This window comes from Oryzias melastigma, linkage group LG22 (genome assembly GCF_002922805.2).
Source record: "Oryzias melastigma strain HK-1 linkage group LG22, ASM292280v2, whole genome shotgun sequence".
In the NCBI taxonomy this organism is placed as follows: Eukaryota; Metazoa; Chordata; class Actinopteri; order Beloniformes; family Adrianichthyidae; genus Oryzias; species Oryzias melastigma.
Window position 1 is genome coordinate 23,738,098 of NC_050533.1, and position 22,362 is coordinate 23,760,459.

General features: G+C 43.2%; 2 protein-coding genes across 4 annotated transcripts; both read right to left on the reverse strand.

The window, feature by feature from the left end:
* Window positions 1–107: 107 nt before the first annotated feature.
* Window positions 108–14,246, reverse strand: LOC112149539. 3 transcript variants are annotated; one of them, XM_024277295.2, is made up of 20 exons: window positions 13,928–14,245; window positions 13,468–13,509; window positions 11,794–11,917; window positions 9,799–9,935; window positions 9,549–9,718; window positions 9,289–9,478; window positions 7,101–7,345; window positions 6,947–7,032; window positions 6,802–6,863; window positions 6,314–6,552; window positions 4,559–4,748; window positions 4,452–4,487; window positions 4,256–4,376; window positions 3,876–4,017; window positions 3,648–3,800; window positions 3,251–3,365; window positions 2,144–2,637; window positions 1,962–2,079; window positions 1,820–1,889; window positions 108–717 (listed from the first exon to the last, which is right to left on the reverse strand). In XM_024277295.2, the coding sequence occupies exons 3-20, from the start codon at window positions 11,915–11,917 to the stop codon at window positions 389–391; spliced, it is 3,021 nt and encodes a 1,006-aa protein (XP_024133063.1). In that variant the 5' UTR covers window positions 13,468–13,509; window positions 13,928–14,245; the 3' UTR covers window positions 108–388. The 3 variants fall into 3 exon arrangements, with proteins under 3 accessions (XP_024133063.1, XP_024133073.1, XP_036065974.1); XM_024277305.2 differs by lacking the exon at window positions 13,468–13,509 and having other exon boundaries at window positions 13,928–14,246; XM_036210081.1 differs by lacking the exon at window positions 13,928–14,245 and having other exon boundaries at window positions 13,468–13,707.
* A 567-nt stretch (window positions 14,247–14,813) lies between these two features.
* dtd2 (D-aminoacyl-tRNA deacylase 2) lies at window positions 14,814–17,641 on the reverse strand. The gene is made up of 3 exons (XM_024277316.1): window positions 17,407–17,641; window positions 15,428–15,497; window positions 14,814–15,357 (listed from the first exon to the last, which is right to left on the reverse strand). The coding sequence occupies exons 1-3, from the start codon at window positions 17,638–17,640 to the stop codon at window positions 15,044–15,046; spliced, it is 618 nt and encodes a 205-aa protein (XP_024133084.1). The 5' UTR covers window position 17,641; the 3' UTR covers window positions 14,814–15,043.
* Between the last annotated feature and the right edge of the window lie 4,721 nt (window positions 17,642–22,362).

A 22,362-nucleotide genomic window follows, 5' to 3' on the forward strand; every position in this document is an offset into this window, starting at 1 on the left:
CAAACATGAATAAATGATCCTCTCTGTTCTTAAAAGGACTTTCCTCTGAATTCATTTGTAGAAGATGACACCAGATTTCCACTGAATAGTCATAAATAGTAAACATGTTAATACAAGAACATAGTTTATTTGAAAAAGTTTAAACTGTCTCTAAGTTTTTCTTTTAGTGGCAACAGATTTTTTTTCACATAATTGTTTAAATCAGCTCTAAACTGAAGATTTATTTTTTTAAAGATGTGAAAACTGATAAGAACAAAAGTGAAACCAAACCGGGGTCAGACGGGTCCATGTGTCACTCTCTCCTGAAGCGTTTCAGAGATAACTAAGCCTTCACTTCTCCTCCCTGGAAACGTGGATCTGGACTGAAGCGTCTAAAGCGATGGGGGGCTCAGAACTCCAGCATCAGTGTGGTGGGCTCCACAGAGCTCAGCACCATCTCCTGCTTCTCCCCGTAAACTCCCTGCTCCACCTTCACGCCCGCCGCCCTGCATTTGGCTGAGCCCGCCATCAGCTCCGTGCAGGCGGTGGCCAGGTTTGAGAAGAGCTGGGCGCCCCACCACAGCTCACACCCCCCTTTGAACTGCATCCTCCCGCGGGGCAGAAGCTCCCCCAGCAGGGACTCCTGGTGAACCAACAAAACGCTGCCTGGAAGCTCCAGCAGGGAGACGAGCTGTCTGCGGTCTCGCCTGAAAATCCTGATGGACATCAGACGGCGAGCTGTTTCAGACAAGGAGGAAGAGGAGAGGCGGGATGAAGAGCTCGCCTGTGCACATGTGAACAAGAACATTGTCTTCAGGCTCCTCCCATCGGTCACTGACTGAAGGTTTGAGGAGCAGACTGGATCTGTTCTGACCCCAGTTATCAGTGTGGCTTTGACTGCTCACAGATGTAGACCCACAATCAGAATTCACATTTAAATTCAGTTTTTTACAATCACATTTGAACTCTTCCCAGTACTTCTGTTTTGATAAATGTGTTCTCAAGACTGGAACAAATTTGATGAGACAAATGTATCCAACAGAGACCACAGTAGGTTTGGTTTTGCAGTCGTCTGCGCAGTCGTATCAGCCGCTTGTATGGGTGGATCTGGTCGTCTGAGACGATTCTGAACCATCCGCCCAGCCAGCAAATCCAAGTGGGCCCATACGGTTTAAAAGAGAGCAGAAAATATGAGCCCCGATTGGGTTTGTCAGCAGTTACCATGGTGGCCCCCCCTGTGTTTGCCCACATCATCTTAAGTTGACACAGTGGGTAGCTCGCTACAACAGAACTTGCTAGCTCAATTACAGCAGAGCTCGCTAGCATGCTACAGAGGAGCTTGCTAGCATGCTTCAGAGCAGGAGTTAGAAATTTTCCTCTGGGTTGAAATCGCAGCATCCCTTTGTTTACAAGCTCCCTGCTAGCTTACAACCCCTCACACCCACAAGCTAACAATAGTGTAGCAGGAAAATGGTAAATTCATATCAGAGCTATCCAGTCGTACAGTTATGATCCAGATTCCAGCTCAGATGAGGAAAACAAAGATGAATCTATCTGTCTGTGAGTGGATGCATCTGAATGGAGTGAAGAGGAGAGCTTGAGACCCACCGATTGTAGTTTCATGTCACAAATATGATCTTTTTCAACTGAATTTTTCCATCTGCTGCTGGTTCACAACAATTTGAATAAATAAATACTCGGGAATACAATTTTACAATTTACAACAATTCTCATTTAAGTGAGTCTTTAAAAACACAACAATCTGCATAAATGCTTTTTAAACATGTCAAAGTCCGGATTTCTGGACTGATGTCGCCCTGTAGTTGTAACTGTAACTCACCCATCTGACAGATGATCTCCTCAGAGGCTCCATGGAAGAAGCACACATAAACCACCATTCCCTGCTGGATCTGAACCAAAACAGTGAACAATCAAAGCTCAGAGAAGAAACACATGAACTCCAGTCTGGAGTGAACACCCACCTCCACCCACTGAGCGTCCGCTCCATCCAGCGCCGGCCTGACCATCACCTTGGCATGGCTGCACTGCTGGACGACCATCCTCGCCTGTGCTCTCTTCAGCCTGCGTGCCACAGGAGGGCTGCGTGTGCACAGGAACACGCGTGACAACAGCTTTTGGAGGAGGACAATTCTTCTTTCCATACCTGTCTGCTTCAGAGAGGTGCTGCTCCGTCTGTGCCGGGAAAGAGCTGCCGATCGTGAAGACAGGCCAGGGTTTGGCGCTCTGGACCACCACAGGATCCAGACCGTAGGTGGAGCTCCCGGGAGCTGATGGTGCGCCCTCCTCATCCCTCCTCCTCCTCTTCAAGCTCCTGTCTCTGCCGCTCTGCCGCTCCTCAGGAGTCGGATGTTTGGTTCCACCCTCTGGGCCGACGCATGGAGGTGTTCTAGTGCTCTCCAGAGAGCTGCAGATTTCTACAAAGACTTCTGGGGGCACGGCCTCCTCTGGCTGGACCTCCCCCTCACTGTGGATGCTGGGCTGACTCTGAGATCTGCCTGATGCTTCAGACCTGGCAGGGGCAGCTCGATTGTCAGAAGACAGCCTGGAGACATGGAGGCTGCTGGCAGTCCTGGGCTGGAGGATGATGGACCCCTGAGAGCCAGTCAGGTGACCTGGAGGCGGAGCTTTGATGACTGTCTGTGGAGACAAAAGAGAGACTTAGGTGAACAGAGCTCAGATCTACAGGAGTCTGAGTCTGAACTTCTCCAGCGTCATTCAATGTGATTCCTAAACCCCCCTCCAGTGAAAATGATGTTAAAGAGGGCATTCATGAAGAAAATAAAAATGGAATATCTGAGTATTTCTTTATTTAAATCATTGTGAAAGAAATATATTTTGTCAAAATTGTACAAGTTAGAAATGAGCACAAGATAAGATCGGGCCATTAATAACAACAAAATAAAATGATCTGGAGGGCCGGATCCGGCATCCGGGCCTTGACTTTAACACATGTATTCTAGAAAATGACCGTATTTATTTTGTTTCAGACAAAAACGACATAATCTTAATTAACAGATCACTGGGGTGGTTTAAAGTAGATCAAAAGGTTATCAGAGTGGGACTTTAAGCTGATAAGATCCTGCTCTCCCAAGTCACGTTTGATGAAACCTGTTTCCTGAGGAAATCCTAAAGTTCAGTGAAGACACAACTGAGCAGAGGTCCTTTAACGCAACGCACTGCTTTCAGGATCCACATCAGGTTTGCAGTACCGATGCTTAAGTCACTGAAGCCAAAAAAAAAAAATTCCTACCATTGTGTTTGAACAATCAGCTGTCCACTGGTTCTCCATGGTACCATCACTGTCCCTGCCTCCATCCTCCTCCTCGTCATCATCATCACCATCATCAGTGTGACAATCCCTCTCACTATAAGACCAAAAGACAGGTTTTTTTCTTCTTCAGTCTGGTAACAATTGTCTGCTCTGCAGCTGCAGACTGAGATTTGCTAGAATCACTTTCATTTAGTTCCAGCGTCAGTAAATGAAATCCGTAATTTATCTGGTATAGAAAAAAATCAGACTTAAGTCTCTTTCTGCAGCTCTGCTCCTCCTGGATCAAAATCAAATTTTTCTTAATATTATACAAGTTAAAAATAAGCACAAGATAATATCGGGCCATTAATAAATTGAGCTGATGTGACAGAAGCACCTTTCAGAGAAAAGCTGTGGAGACCTCAGTGCCTGCTGCAGTGTCTGAGGCTCAACTGATCGGGCATGTGGTCGCTTCCTGCTCTTCCTGCTGCACAGAGCGCAGCTGTTGATCCACTGAACCACGTCCAGCCTCATGGATTTCCAGAAGAACCTGTGACAGATCAGACGTGGGGGTTCTCCTGATGCCTGACATGAGGAAAAGCTGACAAAAGTCGAGCAGGAAAACCTCTCGTTCAGCAGCCGCAGACACTTGTTGATGTCCAGGTGGTTGAGTTCGTTGTGGTAGTCCAGCAGAGCAGCCTGAACCTGCAGCCTGCTCCTCAAGACCAGGCACAGGTGTTCACCGCTCACCACATACAGCTTCCCATCTGTGGAGGCAGCAGAGATGAACAAAGAGACCTCAGGTACAGAAACCTTCAGCCACTCCTTCACGTAAATACAAACCCATCTCCAAGAGAAAAGATCCTTTGAAGAGCAGTACGAGGTTTCTAAGCTGTTAAGTCATTTGATCATAAACCTTCAGGTGGAGTTCTCAGTTCAGAGAAAAGTCATGCAAAAACTACATTTGTGTGTCTGAGCTTCATCAGTGTGTGACAGGCTGCAGACCTTTAATGGAGAACTTTTTGCAGAACCTTCTGAAGGTGTTCTTCTCCACATACGTCAGTCCTGGAGGATAAATGCGGCTGCTGAGGTAAAGCTCCACGGCGTCGTACTTGGCAAAAAAAGCCTGCTTGGAGAGAGGAGCATCAGTTTCCTAAACAGGCATAACACAAGTAAAGGTTCACGGATCTTCTCCACACACCTCCTCCCCCATCAGCAGCTGAGCTGGGCCGGTGGTCTGCAGAGACAAAGAGCAGCTACAGTCGCTCTGTGGACATGGTAGGTCATTCTGAAAGTGCTGAGACTCACCGAGGAGTCGGTGCTGATCAAGAGCGAGGGCACGGCGTCCGGCCGAAGCACCGGCTTCTCCCCGCTGTGGTCGAAGCAGCTTTCAGTGAAATGGATGGAACAGACGGACGACCAGAGCCGAGGGTGCCAGGCGGAGCGGCCCACCACCTTCACCCACTGAGCCAGTAGACCGGGGTTGTGAAAAGGAAACCTGCAGAGGAGACATCAGTGACTTCTTAGGTTCAAACCCCTGATTTTTCTCCTCAACAGCTGTTCCTTCTTTATGTTTTCTTTCACCACACTCAGCATTAGCTTTATTCATGGCTCTAAACACGTCCAAACATCTCAACTGTGTGGTTTCTCTGGATTTATCTTCATCCAATAAAAAAACAAAATGATGCTGTGACTGTATGTGTTAAGTTAAAGTCCCATTAACTGTCACATGACTAGGTCTGTGAAATGTTTTGACCGATCCCCTGAGGCAGCGGTGAGCTGCAGACACATTCACACTCTGGAACCATTTGGTGGATTAACCCCCCGATCCAACCCTTCAATGCCGAGTGTCAAACATGGAGGGACTGGGTCATATTTTTAGAGTCTTTGGTATGACTCGGCCAGGATTTGAACTCACAACCTTCCATCTCAGGGCGGACACTTAACCACAAGGCCACTGAGCTAGTAATGTTTTGACTCTACGTGATGCTGTGACTGCGGACGTGTTGCTGTGACTATTTGATGTTGTGACTATCTGATGCTGTGACTGTACGTGATGCTGTGACTGTACGTGATGCTGTGACTGTACGTGATGCTGTGACTGAACGAGATGCTGTGACTGAACGTGATGCTGTGACTGTACGTGATGCTGTGACTGTACGTGATGCTGTGACTGAACATGATGCTGTGACTGTACGTGATGCTGTGACTGAACGTGATGCTGTGACTGAACGAGATGCTGTGACCGTACGTGATGCTGTGACTGAACGTGATGCTGTGACTGAACGAGATGCTGTGACTGAACGTGATGCTGTGACTGAACGAGATGCTGTGACTGTACGTGATGCTGTGACTGTATATTTTTTGGGATCTCAGTGTTATGCAGATTAACTCAGCAATATTGCATGTTTTTTTTTCTTTACTGTGTTCTGCATCCTGATTTGCTGTTGACCATGTTAATCAATCTCTATCCCTGTGCCTCTTGTACAAAGGTTTGTCAGATTTACATAGATCTTTGATCACAATTAGATCTTTGTTTTCATTCTATAAAACTTGTTTTACTTTGTTATACAAGTTTGAACTTTGAGAGTTTAAACAAGAGAGAAAAGTGTGAAAATGTTCACGTTTGTCTGAAAAAAGTGGATAAAGGGTGCAGTGATGAGTTTTAAAGCCTTAATTATTTAATACCAGAGCTCCTGTGTTTATGTTGTTTGAAAAGCGGCACGAGCTGCTTTTGTCTTTCAGAGTCTGCTGGAATTACGTTGATTGTTTTAACGGTTAAAAAGTTATAGTATGCTAAAAATGTTGTGCTTGAGCGTCACCGACGACGCCTCAAGTGTCAAAGGGTTAAAACATCTGTAATCCTAGGGCACAGATTTAATATATTGCAAGTTCTTTATAAGTTAACCCCTTTGATAAATGTCAGAACACTGTGATCCTCTTTCTATGTCTCTATTGAACTGTCATAGTTCTGCTAGTTCTGGTTTGGCTCTAGGCAGAGGCAGAAGCCCAGAGCTTGTCATAGATGATCAAGCATGAGCTTTAACTGTTCCAGACTCGTACTTGTGGAAGGTGAGGCCCAGGCCTCTCTCCACCGGCCCGCAGCAGTTGGAGCAAGTGTAGACGCTGCAGCGCAGCCACTTCCTCTTGGTTCTGTTCAGGCAGGTGTGGCAGCTGGATATCCAGCCCCTCAGGTCGCGGGTCAGTGTGGCCCAGTAAAAGTGCCTGGAGATTTGTCGCTGGCAGATTCCCTCGCCGTAGTGGCCGTGGTTGTCATGAAACTGCTGCAGGATGGAATTTACCTGGGAGCAGGTGTGAAAATCCCTTTAACATTATATCAAAGCAAAAGGAAAAGCACATTGGACTCAGAACTTCAGGGGCAATCAGAGAGCTCAGCCCCATGAACAGAAACAAGGCGAGGAGTGAATTTCCTCCACAACACGACAGACAACCAACAGAATGAGGAGCTCCAACTTTCTGCAGTTGAATGTGGATCTGCTGACTGATGGAAAGGAAGTTTCATGTTTCCTTTGCTCTGAGGGTGGGGTTACCTCCTCTCTGCTACGGGGCACTTTGAGGGGCGGGGAGACTCGTGTGTACATCAGCACTCCGTCTGACAGAAAACACAAATGCAGAGCGGAGGTGCATGAGTGTCATAAAGAGAGGTGTTGCTTTTTTCACACTCTTTTGTCTCACCAATCAGGCCAAAGCGCATGGCCATCCTCTTCAGGCCAGCTCTTCTTTGCTTGCTCTGCATGGGCAGGACTCTGGTGCTCAGGTACCTGCATCACACAAACTCCCGCCGTCAGTGAAGCAAACAGTAAGAACAAGAAGGGGTCGAAGGTCAGACCTGGCGATGTGGTTGTATGTGATGAAGATGGACTCGACCACAGCGCTCCTTGGGTCTTCCCTCTCGATCGAGGCGGCTCTAAAGTCTGGAGAAGGAGCAGCGAGGCAGTACTCGTGCTCCTGCCTGCCTGCAGAGCTCTCGCCGACGCCGTCTGCACTTCTGACAGCGGCGTCAGCGGCTGCAGAACAAAGTACATCCTCTAGCGTGCTCGACTGATGGAAGTCTTCATCTGATGGAACAGGTACCTGAAACCAGGACAGATCAGCAGGGCTGCATGGAATTTCCCCACAAATGTGCTTTCTTTAAGGCACATGTGTCAAATTCAAGGCTGGGTAATTCTATCTGGCCCTGCAAATCATTTTACTGTTATTAATGTCCCAATGTTATCTTACGCTTATTTCTAACTTGTATGAATTTGACAAATACATTTTTATGGAGAGTAAAATATCAAAAGTTATTAAGGTTTAAATGGATTTATCCTGGAATAATATTATTGCCTTTTTATTATTTTTTATTTATTATTATTATGTTTAAAAGTTACAGTTTGAAAGTTTTAAAAATTGGCATTCTGTTAGCTTTTTGGACAATCTTGGCATTTATTAAGATTTTTTTAGGCAGTTTTGAAGTTTAGCTATTTTTTCAGCTACATGCTAGCTGTTTTGGCTAAAATTGTTTTTTATTTTTTACTTTTTTTTGGCCAACTTCAGCATTTTCTGCTATGAATTTCAGCATCTTCAGCGACCAAATTCAGCTTACAGCATTCGCACTAGGATTATCTCAGGTAATGTGATATATCTAGTTCATAATAATATTGAAAAGTTACTGTTTTAAAGTTTTAAAAATATAGTTTTAGTGTTCAATAAATGTTTGTCCTGTTCAGCCCATACCTAAAGGTGTGTTTTGGATTTTAGCCCCTGTATGATTGAGTTCCCCACCCCTGCTGTAAGGCCTTACTATTGCTGCATTCAAGTGCGCTGGTAATTTCTAGTATTAGCTAACAATGACCTCAGCCAACACAAATACACATTTAGTTGTTGCGTCATGTCATTGTTATTCTTTGAAATGGGTAAAACTCACAACTACAACACACAACAAGATAAAATGTTGCACATTTTTCCATTTATGCATTTTTTCTATGCTCTACATTTTTGGAAAAAATAGATAAAGTAAAGTAACTATTTTATTGTTTATCACTGGTTTTAATCTTCATGGATGCATGTTGCATCCAATAAAAAAAGGGGGGTTCTTATATTTTTTTACTGTTTCATTACAAATTATGTTAAAAATCACAAATAAAAATAAAAAATGTAAAAACAGACTGAGAGCCACATAGTGAACCACACCCACAACACGTGTCCAGCAGAAAATCAACGCCAGTGTCCAGCAGGTCACCTACAGACTTCACTGCTTTGTGCCCAATATTGTTGCCGGGGCTGACTCACAAACTAAATAAAGTTCACACCAGTCAATATGTAAAACTTTACCAATGAAATGTAGAGTAGATAAAATAAGTCGATCCTTTAAATTAAGGTTTGTGTTTGTAAAAAAGTTCAGAGATCAAAAGTGTCTTTGTTAAGATAACATTCCTTTTCTGTAATTTTATAAAACTTGACATAAGAATACACCTTTAGTTATCATTAGTGTCATCAACAAAAACTTTATAAATTAAGGTAATAACTGTTTTGCTTTGAAACACAAATTATTTTTCCACAGAAATGTTTGACTAGTAGAAATCTAATTTGGCTGTGAGACTTTGGATGTTACCGGCCACCCCGGCAAGTAACTAAAAAGTTAATTTAGAGCCCTGGGTAAGGGTTTTATTGGACATCGCTGATTGGATGATGACGTTTGTCCACCCTTCAACTGAAAGTTATTTGGCATGAAGCGATAACCATCGACGTCCCATACTACTTACCTAATTTCTCCTTGTGTTTTTATTTCCTGGAAATTATTTTGTTTTAAGATTTTTATCTTTTTTTAGTTTCTGGAATTTTATTTGATTTTTTAAATGTAATGCTGTTTTATTAATATTTGCTTCTTTTATTGTTGTTGTGATTTTAAAATGTTTTTAGGTTCGTTGATATATTTGCACTTCAGGGCCACCATACCATACAGATAGCCGTTTCTCTCGGTCTAAAGCCCAGAAAATGCATCACTGCAGACTTTTATTATGAAAAAACGGAGTCACCTCTCTCTGCGCGTCAGGACGGAGGGTCGGAACGGCATCCGAGGAAAGCATCAGCCGGCCGGCCGGCGTCAGAGTAAAGCAAGACGCCTCAAAGTGTCGGGAGCACACGCAGGAGTGAGCACGCAGCGAGGCCTCGTCCCTCTGAGCCAGGGCCAGCCACTTCCTCCGCAGTTCCGCATCTTTGGGAAACCTGGGAAGAGAAGAGCCACGACTCAAGAGACGAACGTCCACATGCTGCTCGCACAAACCAGAAGACTGACCGGTGGAAGCTCAGCTCGGGGTGGGCGTAACTCGAGGCGTCGCAGCCGTAAACCAGGCAGCACTGGACGCTCAGCTGGTTGGGGTGCAGCTGCGATCTGCCTTGACAAACCGCGCAGTCTTCAACCCACTTCTTCACGGAGACGGTCACCCCCACCCAGTAATACCGGAGCTGCTCAACAGAGAGGAGGCGGCCCGTCAGGGAGATGCTGCTGCTGCTGCGGTGTCAGCGCTGCACGCCAGCACACTCACCACGATCTCCTTCACCAGCCGACCCTGTCCGGGGTGGTGGTTGTTGTCATGGTGACGAGTCAGAATCTCCCGTATCTCCTCGTCACTTCTGACGACGCGGAGGAGCCGACCTCGCTGAACCCGCCACAGCGCGCCATCTGGAGGATGGAGAGGTCAGCACAGGTTTCAGACTCCAGATGTTTGCGGACAAATTTGAAAAGTGAGTAAAAAGTTCACAGCTTTCATTATGATTATTCCCATGACATCTTCAAAATTTTACATCCCCCACAATATTGGGGAAGGAGAAGAAAACTCTGATATTCGAATCATATCACTTTTCCTAGAAACCTTAAAACTAATCCAGTGGGGTACTGTCAGGGCCTGCATAGCCTTCAATGAAGCCAACATAACAACATCATCTGCAAAGAGCAGAGAGGAAATCCTGTGGTCCCCAAACCAGATCCCCTCCGACCCCTGACTGCGCCTAGAAATTCTGTCCATAAAGACTATGAACAGAACCGGTGATAAAGGGCAGCCCTGCCGGAGTCCAACATGCACCGGGAACAGGTCTGACTTACTGCCGGCCATGCGAACCAAGCTCCTGCTCCGGTCGTACAGAGACCGGACAGCCCTGAGTAAGGCTCCCCGGACCCCGTACTCCCAGAGCACCCTCCACAGGACACCACGGGGAACGCGGTTGAACGCCTTCTCCAAATCTACAAAACACATGTGGACTGGATGAGCGAACTCCCACGAACCCTCCAGCACCCTGAAGAGGGTGTAGAGCTAGTCCACCGTTCCGCGACCAGGACGGAAACCGCACTGTTGTTCTTGAATCTGAGGTTCGACTATCGGACGGACTCTCCTCTCCAGTACCCTGACATAGACTTTCCCAGGAAGGCTGAGGAGCGTGATTCCCCGGTAGTTGGAACACACCCTCCGGTCCCCCTTCTTGAAAAGGAGAACCACCACCCCAGTCTGCCAGTCCAGTGGTACGGTTCCTGTCTGACACCCAATGCTGCAGAGACGTGTCAACCAAGACACTCCCACAGCATCCAGAGACTTGAGGTACTCAGGGCGAACCTCATCTACTCCCGGAGCCTTGCTTCCCAAGAGCTTTTTGACTACCTCAGTATACATTTATATATATATATATATATATATAAGCCTGTCTCTGCAGGGAAAAGGATTTGCTCATCCCTTTTAGCCTTCTAGCAGTTCTGTTTGGCCAGGTTACGGAGTTTTGTAACAATGTTGAGCGACAAAGAGCCGAAAGGAGGGCGCTTAAGCCGCCACTCAACGCACCACAGCTACTCCGAACGCTGTCATTACTGACAGCTTCACGGCAGGATTTTGGACAATATCATTTCCCAAACAAAAAACAGGTTTCAAGACCATGAAAAACTAGTGTCTATCACCCTCCTCAACTCCCCAAAATTTCGGAAGCACCAAAAAAACTTCCTACATGCATACCACTCCAGCCTAGCACAGCAATCTGATCTGTCTCAACTGAGATCTGTCATAAACGACATGCAGGATTTTGCAGGGAAATCTCCTGGACTTCCTTCATGGAGTTCATCTTTAAATACGTTGGATTTGCTGTAAATAAAAATGCATTAAATAAATGTTTTTATTTTCAAGTTAAATGAGTTGTTAATTGTGCTTTGATGTTTGTTGCCGCTGTAACTGCAGTGGGAGGAGAATTGCATGTGCAGTTTGTTTTTACAATCTGTGCAATTATAGTGAATTCAGTCTATTTACATGATCCATTTATGATGGAATGGCTCCATAAAATATTCATATAGAACAAGATGGTGTTAGAAACATAAAATAGTTAATATTAACGAGGGTGGAGGAAGACCGAAGGCACGGATGGCTACAGAACAAATCCCAACAAACTTTTAATTTATTTTTTTTTATTGTAAAACAATCAAATAAAAAAAGACTGACTGCTTGGTCACTAGCAACAGTTGCTTGGACCTAAATCGTTTAATATCTAAGGAGGTTCTCTGGTACCTTTGTGAATGAACTTTTTGCTGGCAGTTCTGATTACACATTTGGTGCTTTTAGTTGAGTTTGCGGGATACGTTCCAGTCTGGATGTAAAGCTCCACGTTATCCAGAAAGGCAAAAGAAGGCATCTGTGAGTGAAACAAGGGGGATGATGACAGACATTTTAACCACAGGAACAGTAATAATCTCATTACAAACAAGATTCAGTGGCTTAACGATTAACAAATAAATGAAATCATTTCAAAGCATTAAATTATTTAGTTAAAAAACTACGTAAGCAAACACGAACATCATTTTAAAGGCTGGTGAAAGGAAAGTACAAAGCAAATAAGAGTGTTTAATCTCAACTCGCTGTATCCCTCTGGGGTCACGGGATGCCTGAGTTTAACCTGGCGACTGTTGGGGAAGGCGGGGAACACTTGACAGGTAGCCAATCGGTCTCAGGGCTGTTAAACTACTTTTTACTGTGGGGATCAAAGGTTTGGGCATCCAAGCAAAAATGCTATATTATTGTGCACAAGGAAGCTAAGGAAAGATGGAAAAAGGTATCAGATTACATATGAGACATACTTTTAAAATGTCAAGAAAAAGACTTTATTCCCATCAAAATAACAAAATAATGAGGTGTACAAAAGTTTAGGCACTCTGCAGAATGTATAGTATGCCCCGCCCCCTTTGGAAAAGCTGATACCTGACAGTGTTATAGATTAATCACAATCATTGTTTGCAAAGACGGGTGATTCCAATCTCAAAGATTTTAAATAATCGGAGTCATCTGACCTGATGCATTTTGGAAACTAGTTCTGTAGACCGACCAGGTTCACATGGAAGTTTTTGGTCTAAATGAGTAAAGGTTCATTTGGAGAAGAAACAGTTTAATGACAAGAACCTCTCTCCAGCTGTTAAACATGGGGGTGGAGCAATCATGCTTTGGGCTTGTATTGCAGCCAGCAGCACAGAAGGAAGAATGGATTCCACAAAATGTCATCAAATTTTGGACACTAACTTTACGCCATCTGTGGAAAAATCAACTCCAAATGACCCTAAAGACACCTCAGAATCCACACTGTCTTACATTAAGAGGCAGAGACTGAAGATTTGCAGCAGCCTTCTCAAATCTATGGACAGACCTGTAAAAAGCAGTGCGTACCAGACATCACAGAAGTCTCAAAGAACTGGGAGACTTTTGTAAAGAAGAATGGATGAACATTCCTCAAACAAGAACTAAGAGACTCTTGGCTGGATACGAAAAGCCTTTACAAGCTGTGAATTAAGGTACCATCTCTGCAGGGCGCACAAACACACCATCGTTTTGTGTTCTGGTATTATGAAAGGGTAAATAATGGAAATAAAGCCCTTTTTGTTTATACATACGTATATATTAAGAATGTCTTATTTGTAAACTGATACCATATTGCTTTCCTTATGCACAATAAATAAACATTTTACCTGTGGTGCCCAAACTTTTGATCTCCACTATATTTAACAAATTGATACTACTACAGTTTCCAACTGGTTTGTAGGTAACTGTACGCTGATGCAGTATACTACTACCACTATTAATACTAAACATGATATATGCAAATGCCTCATAAATTAGCTTATATGAGACAAGTATATATATATATATATACACACACACACACATACACAACAGTGAAGTAACCGCCCCCCTCACCTCCGAGTCTCGAATGTTTCAGCAGCAAAAGTCCTCGTAACGCTATAAGCATTTCAAAAGAAAGCCTGAGCTTTAGTACAATAATTTTTAAAGGGCAAACTTAAAAATCAAACCAATTTTATATAACTAAAGACTACAATTGCAAATGCTGTATGTATCTTTATCTATTTCAGTTTAAGACATAGCTGAATTTAGGTATAGATTCTGCTAGTCATTGTAACACAACAACTTCCTGTTACCAACATTTCAAATTAAAACTAAAAACAAATTGAAGCTAACGATGATATTTTGAAAAATGGCTCAAACATACATACTAGCGATGTAAAATTAGGTACAAATAAATTTTACGGTTTCCTTACAAATTATAAATTAAAATATACACTATATATCTAATAATATCAATCTAAGAAGTAAAAGTAAGAGCCAAGCAGCACTGAAAATCAGCATCAGGTACACTTACCTACAAAATCAGTTTCGGGAGGAAAACAATAACCAGCATTGAGGATACATGATGCACACGTGTGTACCAATGTTTAAAAATGTACCTAACTTTTGAATATTAACATCTATAGATCATTACTGAGCATAAAGATAGGGGGAAAAACTTAGTTTAAATGTTGTATTTTGTTAGAAAAGCGCTAAACGGAAGCTATAAAGTCACCAAGAGCAGGGCGCTTCACGAACTACATTTGTTTAGCAGAAACAGTGGTGTTGTGAAAGAAATTGCAACCCAAGCTTCCTGAATCCTGTGCACTTCCGCTTTCCACAACACACGTCACTGCCCCCTAATGGTCGGGAGGAAACCCCGTTGTCTGACAAAATTGTTCTTTTCAATGGTTTCAGCCATTTCTGTTATTTAAGCTATGAAACATATTAAGTGGTAATAAAATACTTAAATCTGGTAATGTTTGTACTTTGTCTGGTTTTAAGACTACAACACCCAAGTAAAGTGAATTCAGAGGTTTAAGAGGAAACAGGTTTTTGGGTTAAAATAATTCCAAGTTGTTTAATTGAAATGCAGAAATGCGGACTGCTGAAACAATTAACTTTGGTGGGTTAGTGTTTTATCCTCAGATAAACAATAACAAAGAGCAACTTTAAATTTGAAGAAATTATGATGCCAACTTTCCTCCTTGGGAAACGCATGCTGTCAGTTAAAAATATATAAAGTATTAATTTGTTGTCCAAGGGTAAAATACCCTAGAAAATCCAATTTAAGGTAGATAGACTGAATACTGTAGTGTTTTGTCAGAATGCATAAATGAAAGAAACACTGTGTTCATAAAACAGACTTTTCACCATCTACATTCAACTGAGATGGCTCCACACAGAAAAACTGAGGCTGCTAAATTCACCTGCGCACTTTAATCTTTTATATTATTTTTTACACATTTTTACAGCATAAAAACAAGTATAAAAATCGAAGTTTCCCAAAAAAAAATTAAAGGAAACAAAAACAAGAAAGTTCAATGTGCCTGACTTCTTCAGAGCAGCCTGTTTTGTAGGATTGGAGAAGATCCTCTGCTGGTCCTGGTAAGGTCAGAGGAGAACGTGTACGGGACTCAGTCTGACTGCATCAGAACTCCATCAGGTGAGTGTAGGGACCATTAGTGTCCAGCACCAGGACTTGTCTGTTTCCATACGTCCCGTGTTTCACCGTCACCTCGGCTGAGGCCGCCATCAGCTCCTTCTCACACAGGGAGACAAAGGCGCTGTAGAGCCGCAGGCCGTCCTCTTTGCCGATGTTTTGGTGGTACTGCATGGCCCTGCCTTTGGGCCTCCCACCCAGGGTGGCCTGAGGAACGATGAGCACATTGCCGGGCAGCTCCAGCACAGACACCATCTTCCCTGAGGAAGACTCGCACAGACGCAGATTCAACAGCGTGGACACTGGGAGGAAGAGGAGCACGTTTATGCACAAACAGGAAAGACTCCAACACTGTCAGAGACGATCACTCACCCATCCTGGGCAGCATGTCCTCTGAAGCTCCTTTGAAGAAGCAAACGTAGATCACCATTCCTCTGCTGATCTGGAACAGCACAAAGCATAAATGATGGACAGCTGCTCCAAACCATTGGCCCTATACAACACGTGTCAAAGCCAAGGCCCCGGGGCCAGATCCGGCCCTCCAGGTAATTATACTCGGCCCTTTAGGTCATTTTATTTTATTGTTATTAATGGCCCGATGTGATGCTATTTTTCACTCATTTCTAACTTGAATAATTTTGACAAGATATATTTCTATGGAGAGTAAAATATTGAAAGTTATTTAAGTTTTAAATTCATTTATTCTGGAATAATATTCCTGCCTTTTAATTATTCATAATTATGTTAAAAAGTTTCATTTTAAAAAAAGTGGAATTCTACTGTTTTTTAATACTATTTTGGCCAATTTTTTAGGGCTAATATAGGCTCTTTTTTTAGGCTACTTTGAAGTTTAGCTATTCTAGCTTTCAGCTACATGACATCTATTTTGTTGCTGGCTAATTTAGCCTTTTTAAAAAGTATTTTTGGAGTTAGGCCAATATTTACACACTAGTTGTTTTGGCTAATTTAAGCTTTTTTTCTTTTTTTAGGGTATTTTGAAGTTTAGTTGTTTATTTCAGCGACATGCTAGCTGTTTTGGCTAATTTAGGTTTTTTTAGGCTGTTTTGGAGTTTAGTTATTATTTCAGCTACATTCTAGCTGCTTTGGCAAATTAAGCGTTTTTAAGAACTTTTTTAGGCTGTTTCAGAGTTGATTGGTAGATGCAACGCAGTGACCTGTCAAACTTCAGATATTTACATTTCGGCTGTCCTGCCCAAATCGAGCAGCTGGCAGACTTTCGCGTTGCACCCATCGCTCATATCGCGCTGCCCCCAACACTCTTATCGCGCTGCGCCCATGGCTCTTATCGCGGCGCACCCATGGCTCTTATCGCGCCGCACCCATGGCTCTTATGGCGCCGCGCCGCGCCCATGGCTCATATCGCACTGCGCCCATCACTCATATCGCGCCACGCCCATGGCTCTTATCGCGCCGCGCCCATGGCTCTTATCGCGCCGCGCCCATGGCTCTTATCGCGCCGCGCCCATGGCTCTTATCGCGCCGCGGCCATGGCTCTTATCGCGCCGCAGGACTTCAATTCGCCTCTTCCATTGATTAACATTGAAGTTGGCTGCCTCTACCCCGCGAATCGCGTTCGGTGTGAACGCACCTGGACAAAAAGAATTAGTCTGTCCAGTTCTCTTATACTGTCAATGAGCACCCCATATTTTTAATGGGACATCAGATTGGTCAGGTTATAATTTTAAAAACTAGCAGTAAAGGGAAAAGAAATAGGATTTTCAAGTTTATTCTGCCAGATAGAATGACTAACAAACCCCGGGCTCACACGGCTAGCGTTACAGCTCAGGTGCGATGCGGGAGCGGTCTAGCTACACCCGATGGCTCATATTAGCTACTGGTTGGCTGCAGTCACAGACTCTGCTGCAGACCTCCTAAAACTCCAAACTCACATATGTTCACGCTAATCCCCCCTTTGTTTGCTGCTGTTCAGCTGCGTCGTCCAGCAAAATTTGAACCAAACGAAACGTGGAGGCCTGATCGCAGACGCAGGATGACCGGCTGCAGTGGGATTTCCTCTCGCGCTTTTAAAGTTACATAAAGACTGCAGCGCTCGCATTGGAGCTGTAACGCTAGCCGTGTGAGTCACAAAGCTGTTAACTTCTCTATAGAAGCCTATGGGATTTTGGCTTCTTGGAGCCAGCAGTTACTTTCTGTTTGGAATGTCAAGAGGGAGGAGTCACTCAGTCCAGTTCTCATGTACAGTCAGTGCATCTCTGAGCCCCACCATGAACGGGTTATTCACATTGAGTCAATGGTTATTCATGATGGTCCAGTTCTTAAACCTGTCATGTTCTGACCAGCCTGTGCGCAGCGCGCACGTGTCATCCCACCTGGACATACTCAGCCTCAGACTGTTCTCCTGCCGGCTGGACCTGCAGGCGGGCCTGAAGGCACTGCTGCAGGACCGTCCGAGCCGCCGGGCCTCCGCCGCTGTCCGCCATCCTGACTCCGTCCTCCTCTAAGCTGCTGCAAAGTAGACGGTAACGAACCGGAGATATAAACGGAGCCTGTGAGCTATTTCCGGGTTGACCTGACGTGAGACGAGAGGCATCAAAGCTGCGCATGCGCACTTCGACCGTATGAAGATGTTTTATTTTTCTTTGAGCTAAGGGTCTCAATGTTTTATCCGGGGCCACACGGTGGTGTGGTTGTTATTACTGTTGCTCCATAGCGAGAATATCAACTTTTGGCTTTCTTTGTGGAGTTTACGCGTTCTAGAAGTGCTTGTATGTTGGTTAATTGGTGTCTCCAAGTTCCCCTATAAGGTGTCAATGTGGATTTGATTGTGTGACCTTACAGTGGACTGGCTACCTGTCCTGTTTAGTCTGGACATAAAACAGCATTCTGTTTAATCTCCACATTAACCACTTTGTATTGGGTTTAGCATTTTTCTGAGTTTTTTTTAGTTCTTCTTTTAGTTTCAGTCCAGTATCAATATTTCAACTTGTCCCAACATGAACATAAGATATCTGTGGAATCTGTGATAAAATGATTGAATAAACCAGAGCAGAAAAGAAATGTAAACAAACTAGATTTAATCAACAGCATATATACACATAAACTCACTCATACGAAAAATCACAAAATTTAGATTAAAATAGATTATATGAACTTTAAACAAAAAAACTGTTTCGAGAATGCAAAAATTGAAAGTGCTTTCCCAGTGGAGCTACAAGTCTAAATATACTGCTATGAAAAATTAACAAATTAAATCATTACAGAAAGGATAAAAGACAGCAACAGAGACAGCAGATTGAGTTGTCAATTAAAAAAACATAACAGCAAATTCCTAAAACTTATGAGCAACTATTAAGAAAAAAAGTAGAAAAAAGGAAACAAAGAAATAGGTTGATAGACCTGACAGAAAAAACAAAAACATTGCAAAAAGACAATAAATACCATTACAAAACAAACAAACAAAAAACTATTTACACAGAGCTGTGATGGCAGATTTGATTGTCTAAAAGCCACGATTTAATCTGTGTGCTAAATGAGCTCAGAGTCGTCAGTTGTCTTACTGTTGTGGGAATTGAGTTCCGAGATGCCCTGTAGGAGAACACAGCCTGACTGAAGGTGCTTCTCCTGAGGGGAACAGTGCAATCACCCCTAGAAACTGCTAGTAGCCCTGTTTGTGTTTTTTGTGATAAATGTCTGTAAAGGAGGAGGGGCCAAGCCATGAAGGATTTGACAATTACAATTGAGTCATTGTATTTGACATAATTATCCCAGTCCAGCAGATTGTGTTGTTTCAGTATATGACAGTAATGGTGAGCTTTGGGCTTTCTGTCTAATACTCTCAGAGCTTGTTTGTGGAGAGTTTTGATGGTTTTAGAGTTGTTATGTTGGCTGATGCCCAGCTGGTTGAGCAGTAATAAGTGTGACATGAACATTCCATCAAAATACAGTTTAGCTGACTCAGGGGTTAAGTTGTTCCTGATATATCTAAAATTGGATAAGTTAAATTTAATTTTGTTAAGAGTTTTCTTTACATGTTTAAAATCAAGTTGTGAATCTAAAACTACTTAAAGGTATTTGAACTCTTGGACCACTTCAAGCCTTTAACCTTTTACCATGATGCTAGGATCTGATTCAGAACTTCGAAAAATACATACACAGTTTTTGACACATTTAGATGTAGCTGTGAGTTTTGCAGCCATGTACTTGCATTGTTCATAACTGATTTTAGCTGTTGTGCAGCTTGATTTTTGTTCTGTGGATAAACATAAATAACAGCATCATCGTCATATAACTGACAGGTTACGGTTCCTGGACAGCAACTGGCCAGATCATTTATGTAAAGGCTGAACAACAGTGGACCTAGGACAGATTGTTGTGGCACTCCAAGAGGGTTTACACAGGCTGTGGATTTGGTATGATAAACCTTAACACACTGGAACCTTGAGGTGAGATATGACTAATGAATTAACAGAAAAAATTTCAATGAGTGAGTGTCTGTTGGTTGACCGTATCAAAAGCTTTTCTGAGATCTAAAAAAACTGCCCCAACAACTCCTCCTGGATCAAGCTTGGATTTTATATTCTCTAGAATGAGGCAGACATCTGTCTCTGTTGAGTGATATTTTCTAAAACCAAATTGCATGTTATGCTGCGTCTGGCTTTTTTTAGATGTTGTATCAGTTATTCCGCCTCCAATTTCTCAATTATTTTTGATATAGAGGGAAGTATGCTGATCGGTCTATAATTACTCAGTACTGTTGGGTCACCAGGTTGGAGCATTGGTTATGGTTAGGATTGCTTGGGATTTTTATGTATCGATTATTGATCTATTAAGCTTAAATTGATTCAATGCAATTAATCGATAAATAAATAAAGTGGTAATACATGTAGAACTTTATACTAGAAAAAAAGTAACAAATTTAGCTGATGACTTTTAAGTCATAAATATATTACTTCATTCTTGTAATTTAATAATTTCAACTTTTGTCTTGCAAGTTTACAAGATTTAAAGTCATAATTTAATAAAAAATAAATATAATGTTTGTAAACTGGGTCTAATCCTTGACCATATGTAAAAGAATTAAGAGGGACTGCAAATGTGTAAACTTAAAATTAAATTGAATTGGAGAATTGTAAGAATCGAAAAAAAAAAATCGGAATCGAATCAATTCAGGCTCTTATGAATTGAATCAAATCATTTCTGGAAATAATAATCAGTACCCAGCCCTAGTTCATACTGGTGGATGAGACAGTCTTGTCTTGTTGATTCTGGATGGGGGATAGATCTGTGACTGTGGTTTCAGCCTACAGGCCAAACAGCATTTCTGAGTACTCAGCCTTCTTTTTGTCTCTCAAAGGGGTTCTGAAAAGTGCCCGTACGGGAGCGATGTGCTTGCTGGCATTTCTGTAGAACTCTACAAAACAAATAAACCCAAGCTACTTGCTCAACATCATCCACATTTTCCTTGATGTGGCAACGGATGTATTCCAGAACAACTTTGAGGGCTGCTCCGCGGCAGGGGCTATAGGCAGTAAATTTGACATGCATCAAAAGAGGTGGCAATTTTGATGCGGCTGCCATGTCCGGTGTGACATGGCAGCCGCATGATAGGAAAGCTGTGGCCCAGATTGTTGTGGAGGCAAAAACTCAGTCCTGGGAAGAGTTTGGTGAGGCCAAGGAGAAGAACCATTGGTTGGCTTCAAAGATATTTTGCTAAACCATCCAGCAGCTCAGGAGGGGAAAACTGTTTTCTGCAGGCACCATTTTGTTGGAGTTGGGGAGCTGCGGACTTCCACTAGGGACATTGCTTGGAGGTGGAAGGAGTACTTTGAGGTTCTCATCAATCTCGTTAACACACCCTCTTGAAAAAGAAGAGACTGAGGACTCTGGGTGGGGCTGTCCATCACCCAAGCTGAAGGTAGTCGATGAGCTCCTTGGTGGAAAGGCACAGGGAGTGGATGAGGTCCACCCAGAGTACCTCCAGTCTCTGGATGCTATGGAAGTGTCTTGGCTGACACATCTCTGCAGCATTGCTTGGCAATTGGGAACTGTACCATTGGACTGGCAGTGACCGCGGTGGTGGTTGCCCTTTTCAATAACGGGGACTGGAAGGTGTGTTCTAACTACCGGGGAATCACAATCCTCAGCCTTCAAAAAAGTCTATGCCAGGATACTGAAGAGGAAAGTCTCTCTGATAGTCAAACCTTAGATCCAGGAACAACAGTGTGGTTTCTGTCCTACTCGTGGAACAGTGGACCAGCTCTACAGCCTGTTTAGGCTGATGGAGTTTGCTCATCCAATAATGTGTTTTGTGGATTTGGAGAAGATGTTCAACTGCGTCCTCCGTGGTGTCCTATGAGAGTGCTCTGGGAGTATGGAGTCCAGCTAACCTTACTGAGAGCTGTCTGGTCTTTGTATGACCAGAGCAGGAGCTTGGTTCACATAGTCGGCAGTTGGACTCCGGCAGGGTGCCCTTTATCACCGGTTCTGTTCATAGTCTTAATGGACAGAATTTCTAGGTGCAGCCAGGGGCTGTCGACTTTGTTGAGACAGAACCTGCCAAACCTTTGCCACCCCAGAAGTCCAACCTCGCATAGATTGCTGGTACTTTTGAGCTACTTAGCAACGAGCCAGATTTGGCAGGACTCCTTCATCTTAACGGCATCCCTTACTTTCCATATCCACCATCTGGTTTGGGGCTTGCCACAGCGATAGGCATCAGAGACCTTGCGACCACAGCTAAAGAGTCTACCTCACAGTATGTGAAGGTCTCAGTATATGAGAGTCTACCTCAAAGTATGTGAGGGTCTCAGTATACGAGTCTATCTCACAGTATGTGAGGGTCTCAGTATCTAAGGGGTCTACTGCTGTCTCATCAGACCCACAGCATCTTTTCAATCTGTTCCCTAGCATGTTGCTCACATGCTGTTTCTCCAATCTGGATAAACATAAACCACAAGGAGAAGATAATGAGCCAAAGGAAGTGGGTTCATTTCCCCAGCAACAACTTCTGGTGCAGCAGTCTTCTTTCCATCGTGTCTGCCAGCTCTCTGGATCAACATAAGCCGCAAAATATCCTGTGTAAAATGTCTATCCATAATTGGCATGATTATTTTGGCTTTAATTTTTACATTAAATGGACTTTCTGACAGTACCCTCTGCATTTACCCGGACTTGGGACCGGCACAAAAAAGCACTGGATTGTGCTTCTTTGTGGTTGCATTACTAATAATATGATATAATATAATATAGTATTATTTTATTTTATTTTATTATTATTTTTTTTATTTTATTTTATTTTATTTTTTATTTTTTTTATTTTGTTTTTT